Here is a 10,598-nt window from a genome sequence, read left to right on the forward strand (position 1 = left end):
GGGGAGGGGGAGGGGAGAGGATACTGGCAAATAGAATGCAGATCATACACCCTGACCAAGTGGGATTCATCCCAGGGATGTAAGATGGTTCAACATTTGCAAATCAATAAATGTCATGCAATAGATCAATAAAGCCAAGGACAAAAATCATATGATCATCTCAATAGATAAAGAAAAAGCATTTGACAAAATCCAACATGCATTCATGATAAAACCCTGATAAAAGCCATCTATGAAAAGCCATCAGTCAATATGATATTAAGTAATCAAAAACTGAAATCCTTCACACTATAATCAGGAACAGGACAAGGATGTCCAGTATCACCACTGCTGTTTAGTATAATTTTGGAAACATTAGCCACGGCAATTAGAGAAGAGAAGTAAAAGGAATAAAAATAGAAAACAAATTAAATTGTCACTATTTACAGATGACATGATACTCTACATATTAGACCCCAAGAACTCTACCAAAAGTCTTCTAGACTTAACCAAATTCAGTAAAGTAGCTGGAAACAAGGTCAGAACACAAAAGTCAAAAGTTTTCCTGTACATGAATAACAGAGTCACTGAGAGAGAAATAGCACAAACAATTCCTTTCACAGTAGCATCCAAAAAACTGAAATACATAGGAATTAACCTAACAAAAAAAATCAAATACCTCTACTCTGAAAACTGTGGAACTCTGAAAAAAAAAGAGATCAAAGAGGATATCAGAAAATGGAAAGACATTCCTTGCTGTCCTGTATAGAAAGAATCAACATAGTGAAAATGGCCATACTTCCAAAACTGCTGTATAGATTCAATGCAATCCTAATTGAAATTCCAGCAGCCTACCTCATGGACTTTGAGAAAACAATCCAAAAATTCATTTGGAACAAGAAGAGACCTAGAATAGCAATTCTAGGTAATACAGACAAGATAGCAGTTATCGCAGTCCCCAACTTGAAACAACTACAAAGCTAAACAGACCTGAAGACCAGTGGAACAGATTAAAAGATGAAAAAACAACTCCAGACACACTCAGCCTCCTCATCTTTGACAAAGGATCCAAACACCCTCACTGGAGGAAAGGTAGCCTCTTTAATAAATGGTGCTGGACAAACTGGGTTTCAACTTGCCAAAGATTAAAATTACAGCTGTATCTCTCACCATGCACTAAACTAAAATCAAAATGGATTAAAGATCTAAAGATTAAAACAGAAACACTAAACCAGCTGAAAGAGAGCTTCAATTGCCCATGAACTAGCACAGGCATCAACAAGTAAAATCTCTTCTTGTTAAAAAGCTTCTGCACAGCAAGAGAAACCAGCAACAGTGTGAAGAGACAATCCACAATGTGAGGAAAATATTTTACTAGCTGTTACTCAAGGATCTACTATCTAGGATATATAAAGAACTAAAAAAAAAAAATCAGACCTTCCAAATTTAAAGACCCAATCCAAAAATGGGCATCTGAAATGAACAGACATTTCTCAGACAAAGAAGTAGAAATAGCAAATAAACACATGAAAAAAATGTTAAATGTCACTAGTAATTGGAGAGTTTCAAATGACAACAACGCTGAGATTCCACCTCACCCTAGAAAGAATGGCTGCTATCCTGTGGAAATCAGTATGGTGATACCTCAAAGAACTAGGATTGGAAGTCCCATTTGACCCAGCTATTCCCCCACTGGTTATTGTCCCCAAAGAATGAAAAGAATCATACTCCAGTGATATATGTGCACCCATGTTCATAACAGCACAATTTTTAATAGCTAAAAGTTGGAAGCAGCCCAATTGCCCATCGATGGGGAGACTGGATAAATAAAATGTCTTTTTTAATAAAATGGAGTACTATTCAGCCATAAAGAATGAGAAGCAAGACGTTTATAGCTAAATGAAAAACTGGAGACATTTATAGCTAAATGGATGCACATTGAGGCTATACTCTTAAGTGAAATAAATAGGACACACTTGAGTAAATACCAAATAGTTTCTCTGGTGTGAATAAGGTTCAAATGGTATAATTGATAGTGTGAAATAGGAAGAAAATGGTTAAAGGGGAGGTGGGAAGGGAAGGGGAAAGGAAATAAGGGAAGAGAAGAATGTGAAAAAAGGAAAAAATGGAAGCAAAGTCTTTGTAAATAGGGAGGGGGTGAGGGGTTGAAGGGAGTGCAGGGGAATGGAAAAAATAGTAAGAAGGAAGATAGATTATGTAAAGGTTCAAATTTCCAATGATGAATGTCATTATATTGTATACATAAAATGTACCAATAAAATTAATTTTTAAAAAACAGGGCCAGGGATTTAGCTCAGTGGCACCACGTCTGCCTCGCAGGTACAAGGTTTTGAGTTCAATCCCTGGTACCAAAAATAAAATAAAACAAAAATATACTGTCACTCATCTTTGTTTTGGGTATTCTTTTGTTTTTGTTTTTGGGGATATTTTTATGTTGTGAGGGAATTGTATTGTTTTGTTTTGCTTTGTTTTTGACAGGCACTGTATAGTTCACTATATAGTTCAGGCTGGCCTGAAACACTGTGTAGTCCACACTGGTCTGAAGGTCACAGTGATCTGCCTAGTTCAGCCTCCCAAGTGCTGGGGATTACAGGGATGCACCACCATGCCCAGGTTGTTTTGATTTTTGCTGTTTTGTTTTGTTTTTTGAGACAGGATCTCATCCAGTACATAGTTCAGGCTGGTGTCAAACTCTCAGTGATCATCCTACCTCAGTCTTTTAAATGCTGCAATTACAAATGTATATCACCAAACCTGGCCATTTTATTTTTTTTGAGGTGCGGTCTCACTGTTGTCCAGGTTGATTTCAAATTCAGGAGCTCATATGATCTCTCGCTTCATTCTTCTGAGTGGCTGTGACTGCAAGCTTGCACTACCACATGCCTAGCAATTTGTTAAACATCACGGTTTTTTTCCTTGCCAGTTCTGTTTCAGAAGTCATACTTTTCCTTCAAGTCAGATCATCTAAAAAGGCAGATGAATTGAGTGCTGAGAGTAATGGTATCATTCAGCAATAATCACTTATGTGCATGTGACCACATATGTAATCTTTGTTTCTGTTATTAGCATCTTCAGTGTATACAGACTGAATTTCTAGCAATTCCAGTAACATGAAGGTCATTAGGGACAGGTGAAGACGAAGTAGTTGGTACACAAGTTTTCCATTTATTTTTAAATGATTTTTAACTATGGCTTTATTTACATAACGTGGGCTAAATTTACTTTATGTAACCAATCCTCATCAAGTATTTCCATAAGAGGGAAGGAAAGTAGGATAATGGAACAGAGTAAAGCTGCTATTAACTATTCCATACATGTCAGTTTATCCCATTACTTTTTTTATAAGCCATTCTAACTGGAAAGAAATCTCAGTTTTAAAAAATGGCTTTCATGTCTAATAATCAAAGGGATCAGACTGACAGAGAAATTGTATAAAGTTGGTTAATTTCAAGTTATTTGACATGAGGTCCTTACTGAGATAATGGGTAGGGCCATACTGGTGTTTCCAAGGGACTGGTTGCCTGTGGGCAGGTGAGTGGGTCACTTTTTGAGCTACTCATGGAGGTTTTCTTGCTTGGACATCCATACTTTAGCGTTATTTAGCATGTTCTTCTATCGCCCAGCATTTCAGAATTAGAAAGGAAATCCAGAAGTTTCAAGATACTAACCCCTATGTAAGGGAATATAGTTTTTATAGTCTCTATTTGTGATTTCTTTCATTCTTTGTGTGCCTTTTCACTTGCTGTCTTACGTAAACCAAAACTTGCCTTTTACTAAAACGTAGAAAGGAGTGGGTCAGGATCTCTTTTGGTAGCTCCAAAGCTAGTTGCAACCCTATCAGAATCTTTGGTCTACATCCTCACAAGTTTCTCTTTGCATCTCAAGGTCACTTTGGACTCTCAGAAAGGCAGAGACTAGAAGCAGTCCAATGCATACTTGACTAAATTCTTGACAATACAGAATGATAAAAGTGATTTTTTTTCCTTTGTCCTCCAACCACCACCTCTCAAATTCTGGAGATTACCCCATCATCAGTTATTGGCTCATGCTGAACTATCTCCTAGTCCAGCAGACTCTTATTTACCCAGAGGATACATTTTGATGGTTATATGAAGACAATAAAGACAAATGAATTGCTGTTGTGAGAAAGTGGAAGGTATATATCCTACATCATGTCCCATATGTAGAGATTAGAGTGGTATTGGTTCTGGCCCCCAGCCTTTCAGGTTCATAAACTAACTGTAGTTTAGTTCACCCAGTTGTTAGTCTAAAAACTTACTTAGAAATCTGAAACCTTAATTATTAAACCAAACTAGAATACCATGTTTGCTTTTCAGAACACTGTGATCCTAGGGTTAATGATGCTTGTGGTTTCATTGTATTATTCCAGGGTTTATTGGGAAGCATGAACTTAACAGATTCAGTGAGATAATCATAAGTTTCTTTTTGGACTGCAGTAGAACTGTATCTTCTCTCTTTGCCCAGGTGTGAGGATACATATTCCTACTCTCTGGATTACTTGTATCTGTTAAATAAAGTGTCCTCAGTGACTTATACCAGTGACTTTCTCTGCCTTTTGTTCTCCTTCTCCCTCTGTCCCTAAATGATTCATTATAGTAATACCTTCTTCCCTCATTTCTTTCCTCTTTTGTTTAACTCCCAAGTTTAAAAGTCATGGAGAGTGCTTACTTCTGGTCCATAGAGTATCACCTAAATTCCTCATCCTGTTAACAGTCCATTCATAGTCTCAGAGATGATACTTCCTACTTCCATGTATGTTTGATCTCTCACAGCTTTCCAGCCAGTGGCTGCAGTAGAGACTCCTGGGAGGATGGAGTAGAAGAAGAGATTTCAGAAAATTCTAACTTTATACAAAATTCCAGAGATACAGATAATGAGCCTAAATTCAGCTCACCTGAGGGAACACTGAATATTCTCCCAAATTTCAAACAAAAATAATCTGCAAGGTTGGAAATTCTCATAAGGTCTAAGGTGAGGGTTAATTAGCTCCATAAAAGCACCCCATCTTTTCTTTGAGGTACAGTAGTTCACTGAAGGGAAGATGTGATATCTATTCTTTGCTTTCTTTACAAGTCAGAGAGGCTGAACCCGCATGTTGCTTCCCATGCTTTAGCATACTCTTAGCATAAGACCCAGCACATCTTAACTCATTTATTGCATGTGGGACACCATGACACAGGTTTTTTATTGATCACACTTAATTCTGTTCTCTAGATCTCTGAATTCCTGAATTTAGGTAGTTCAGTCCTCTTATTCTGTATTCACTGGCATCAAGACAGACCATGGCTGGATATTGGGAAACAGAGAGAAATGCAACTCTATCTCTCTTGATGTTAGTCTGTATTTAGTAGACTAATTCTATGAGCAGTTGAGGTCATTTTGACCTAAATTCATTAGCTGTAGAATACTTTAGAATATTACTTTGGATTGTTTCTCAGCATTTTGCCTAAGATCAAGTATAGACTATTACTTTGGATACTGTCTGTACCAAAATTTTCCTCAAGAGAAATACCAGAGCTGCAGCATCACGAAGAAGAGGAGGGGGAGGAGAAGGGGGAAAGGGAGGGCAACAGAGGGACAGGGAGAAGGAGGAGAAGGGAAGGAGAGGAAAGAGAGAGAAGAGAGGATTGGAGAGACAAAAAAAATACTGAACTCGTGTTTTTTTCTAGTACCTCATAACAGGATGGAAAATATTTTTAGCACTTTATAACAGAGTAAGAAAATATTTTTGTTTTTGCAGGTCTTATTATTTCTCTGCAGCTTCTTCGTGGAGACATGGACCAAATTCGGAGAGAAAATCCCATGATATTTAGTAGGGGATTAGCAATTACAAGAAAGTTGGGATTTCCTGATGTCATCATGCCAGGTAGGCAAAAATAACATGGGGATGAGGAATGAGATAGGTTAGGAGGGTGACTTCCAGTGCTACCATTAAATACCTCTGAATCCCAGGCCAGATTGCTGACTATAATATGCTGACTGGAGTGGCCCTTTCACTTCTGTAAGTATTTGTTCTTTTCCAGAAGCCTTCACATCATAGTGACAGTCCACAAGATGGGCTTTGTGGGGGCTATATATAGAAACCGATGTGGAATTCTTCACAGGTGCCTTTTTGTACCTTCTTTTCCATCAAATTCCGTAGAAGATAATTACTTCATGAAAACTTCATGCTTAAGAATGCAAGAATATACTCAAATAGATGCCTGCAGTATTAGTGAATCCCATTTCTGTAGGAATTGTAGATAGACTTTAATATATCAGAATACAGATCAGGCAAATGATATAAACACTGTACTGTTGTTACTAGTACTACCTAGCCAATTTTTCAGTAACTGTGTCCTCACCACCACCACCATTACCAGATGCCCAATGGACATCCAGGTCAGAACATGGGAATGCGAAGACTTTCAAATGTGGTTTCAGTAGGACAATGCCAAGTTTGTGCTTTCTAGTCAGATTTGCAGAGGTAGAGCTGAATAAGTGAATCCAAATGAGACATCAGAGCTGAAGTGGGTGTTGGTAGTGAAGGAGGGCTAGAAGTATGGTTCAGATAAAAGACAGGTGGTCTTGTAACCAAGAAGATGTCAACAAGGAGAGGGAGATCATAACAAGCAAATATCTGGCTGTCTTAATGTATTCCAGGAGAAATGGACTTACCCTCTAGTTGAGTTTAAAAGCTCTGCTAAAATCTTGATTGCTTTCATTTAAAATGGCCAGGCCAGGCTAGACTGAACGGATTGTGACCACTTTAGGTATTGCTTATTTGAAGTTCTTTGTGGTACTTTATTAAATCCTCTTGTTAAAAATATTTGTCACTTACCCAGGGAGGAACATGGCCTAAGTATAGAGAAGACCTAAATGATGGATTCCAGTTGTCTTCCAGCTACCTTGCTAGTCCCATATTTTCTGTCATCATCAGTTTCTTTACATGGACACTACAATTGCAGAGCAAGCTGTTGTACACAACACAGCCTTTGTTTCCTACTCATAAACACCGAATAGTCTTTTGAGTGGAAAACTCAGGCCACTGCATAAATTTTATCTCTCAATGCTAAGGAAACTTTATGCTTATGAAATGCTCCCATCTGGCTCTAAAGAGGTGAGTGAATCCATAGAAATTTTCTCATATACTGTTTTGACACCATTCTTTAGCTCTTTCTGAGCCTGGTAATTGGGCCTAGACTCAGTCCCTGGCTTCTTGGAAACATGGCTTTGCAAAAAGAATAGATGGTTACCAAAATTGATCTGGTGTTCTTTTGTTACCTAGATATTTTGGCTCATACAGTGGGGGAATATTTTGAGACATATACTTTAAGTCTTTTTCTTTAAGAAGTTGTATGTCTAATATGAGTACATTACCTTCCAAATAGCCTTCACATACTCATGGGATTAAAACCAAGGAAGCAGAGACTAGGAAGGAACAAGGTTCAAACAAAGATGTTTTAAAGCACAATTTGATTTCCACAAATCTCATTTGTGGAAACAAATCTTTTTTGGAGTATTCTGCTTCTCTTTGTATAATTAATATGTAGGTTTATAAAGGAGTTCTATCTATGCTGCACATGACTGTGAAAATGTGCAGTGCTAGGCAATGATGAAGCAAGCTGAGATTTTAAAAAATGTTCCCTCCTCTAGACAGCTAAAAGATCACCATGTGACTTGCCTTTCAAGGCAGAAACACCAGAAGGGCCTGTGAAGACAAGGGTAGGGGTGAAAACAGAGAGCATGAGTGTACTATTTCCTGGATTTTTTTAAGTGTTTAGTGCTATTGGTGAAAATAAGTGGCATCTTATGCATACGTTTCCCCCTTTTCCCTTCTTTTCCTCCTAAAGAAAGAGATTTTTGCATAGATGCCCACTCTTGGGGTTGTGGGCTGTTAACAACTGGCAGCCTTTTAATGTACCCCACTATACCAGCAGGGTTATTTTTGTGGTCCTTGGGCAAGGTGATGGGACTGAACCTGCAGAACCTTCTAGAGAAACAGAAAAGTGTGTTGTATACTGTAACCAGCTTGTCTTGAGAAACAATGATTGTGGCAAGAGCCTTGGTGATTCTTACAAGCCCTAACTACTGCTCCTGGACCACACTTCATCTGTGAGAATATTGTACCTAGGCTTCAGTAGACCTCAGCCTCATAGTGATGGTGCCAAGTTACAAGAGGTTGTACCTTCATCTTCTTGACACATGAATACATGAAAAAAGAACAAGTGAAGAAACTGTGTCAGTAAATGTGAGCATTTCAACACTGAAGTCTGATAAATTATAGAAAATGAGAAATTAGAATTACTCAAGCTGAAAGGCTTATTTTAAGACTACCCAGAATTTGGCAGAAACTACTAGACACTCATTTGGAGAGGATTGGTTTGGTTTGATTTTGTCAAGGTAGCCCACATAGGTCCTTGGCAGAGCATACTGGCAGAGCTACAAGAAAGACTAGATGTGGCTCTGTCATACCAGTGTCTAGCACAGCTTCTCAAAAGGTATTTCTGACATCCTGTTATCGCTTTCCATGGGATTGTAAATACACATATGGATGCTGTAAGCAGAAAGTAATCCATCTTTGTGCCACAGGTGTGACCCTGACTGCACAGCCATCCAGTTCTGTTCATGGCCCATAGTTATGAAAAAGAAGCAACTGTGATGCTGAAATGCTCTAGGAGCTATCAACCCTAAGACCTCAGAAAAATGCATGCCAACCCAAAAAATGCCATCGTAGATTATAAAAAACAGATAGACATAACAATGTAGTCAATTTTTAAAAACAGAACACGTGTGTGACCTGTTCTTGTTTGAGGGTGATATTTCTATGGGTGTTTTCTTCTTCCCTCCAGACTTACTTTAATTTAGTACAAAAGATAGCAACACTATAGCACACTTTTAGTCTTTTCCTAGATTTTTTAGAGATGATGAGCAAGAAAAACTGGATCAGGACAAATGTTTCAGGGAAATAAGCAGATGCTAATTAACCCTATTCCCTGTAACTTATGGGTCTGAAATAGCCATGATAAAATTTTGAAGAACGCTTTCAGCCAAAAGACTAACCTGAAAGGACTGACTTATGCAAAAAGAGCATGTCTAAACTGGCCAAGATTTGCCTACATCTTCTATATCCCTATTTTTTGTCTTCCCTGAAAAGTCTGTGCCCTTTAGTTAGTGGAATTTCAGAGCTCTGTCTTGGCTTTGTGAGAAATGCAACATTTTAACCTCTCTTCTAAGCCTTGAATTTCCAACGTTATTAAGAATGGTTGATATGAGCCAAGTTTTGTATTAGTTAAATGGTCTGTCTTGCCAGACAAAGCCCATATATGATTTAGTATGTCAGGGCCGGGGATTTGGCTCAGTGGTTCCACTGCCTGCCTTGCAAGCACAAGGGTCTGAGTTCAATCTCAGGTACAAAAAAAAAAAAAAAAAAAAAATCTGATTTAGTATGTCATTCTAAGGTTTAATTTTTCCCCCTGAAGAATTACTTCTCTAACTTGAGTGTGTATCAGAATCTTCTATAACACTTGGAAAACAGATATCTGGTCTATCCCAAGAATTTCTAATTCAGTAAGATTGGGGTGGGACCCAACTATTTACATGTCTCAGAAGCTCTCAAGTTATACTGCTGGTCTGGGAACTGTCCTAGAATCTACTCTGCTTTAGGGATTTGTGTTCCTTTCTGAGTTATATCTGAGGCAAGTGCTGCTCCTCTCTGGGTTGCCATTAACTTGCTCATTACAAGAGCAAGGGCAGATGTGGCATCCATCTAAAGGACCTTATGACTCTTGCCCTCATGCTCAGAAATATATTTTGTCATTTTCTTTGACCACTGATTTTAAAAAAATGCATGCTTCATCTCTGACCTTCAAGTGATGTGTCTTTCTCTTTTCCTGTTTAATTGTTCTTGTTTCTCTCTGTGCTGTCCTCTCATTCTCGCCCCTTTGTTTCTGATGCAGAGATGAAGATGGTTGGGTGTAAGTTCCTGCTTTTGTGTGTCCTGTTTGCTTATTGCCTGCTTTGTTCCCATCTTCACTTGTTTCATGGAATGTTGAAATACTGGGGTGGGTTATCATGTACATTATTAATCCTTCATCAACCTCACCTTCCTCGGTAACTGAACAGCCCCTCCTAGAACATTATATATTACTGTGGGTGTTCATTAAGCCCTGAGAACATACTGGAATATTTAGAAAACCTTAATAAGTTTGAGGTGTATAGGTACAGGAAAGGATTTTTATTTAAGACAGATGAGTTACTTCAATTGAAAGGAAAATAAATCTGTCTTATCCCAAGCCACACAAAATTGGAAAGGCAGAAAATTTCTCTTTTCAGTTTCTGCTGGGATATACCTCACATGAAGGGAAAATACAAAGAGACAAAGTTTTAAAGAAAACTCTCCTCAGGGGAGTGATGAAATAATTTATCACAAATGGCTTCTTGGACTGTGATCAGTCCGTGTAAAATGAGACTTTGGCATTATCTCTAAGGGGTGGCTTAAGAATAATCACTTATGGTCCCACAAGAGTTTGGAAGATCATCATATTCCTAACCCAGAAAAGGAATAAATAAATATGTATGCATGTGTATATATATAT

General features: G+C 38.1%; 1 protein-coding gene across 1 annotated transcript in view; it reads left to right on the plus strand.

Annotated features, from left to right (window-relative positions):
• The window catches only part of Dock3 (dedicator of cytokinesis 3), a 387,335-nt gene that overhangs the window by 259,985 nt on the left and 116,752 nt on the right, over window positions 1-10,598 (plus strand). The window contains exon 15 of the mRNA XM_010625591.1: window positions 5,762-5,887. Within this exon, the coding sequence (XP_010623893.1) occupies window positions 5,762-5,887 (126 nt within the window). The remainder of the gene's footprint in view (window positions 1-5,761; window positions 5,888-10,598) is intronic.

The sequence above is a fragment of the Fukomys damarensis genome, unplaced genomic scaffold (genome assembly GCF_012274545.1).
Source record: "Fukomys damarensis isolate Sample0158 unplaced genomic scaffold, DMR_v1.0_HiC HiC_scaffold_37, whole genome shotgun sequence".
NCBI classification, from domain to species: domain Eukaryota; kingdom Metazoa; phylum Chordata; class Mammalia; order Rodentia; family Bathyergidae; genus Fukomys; species Fukomys damarensis.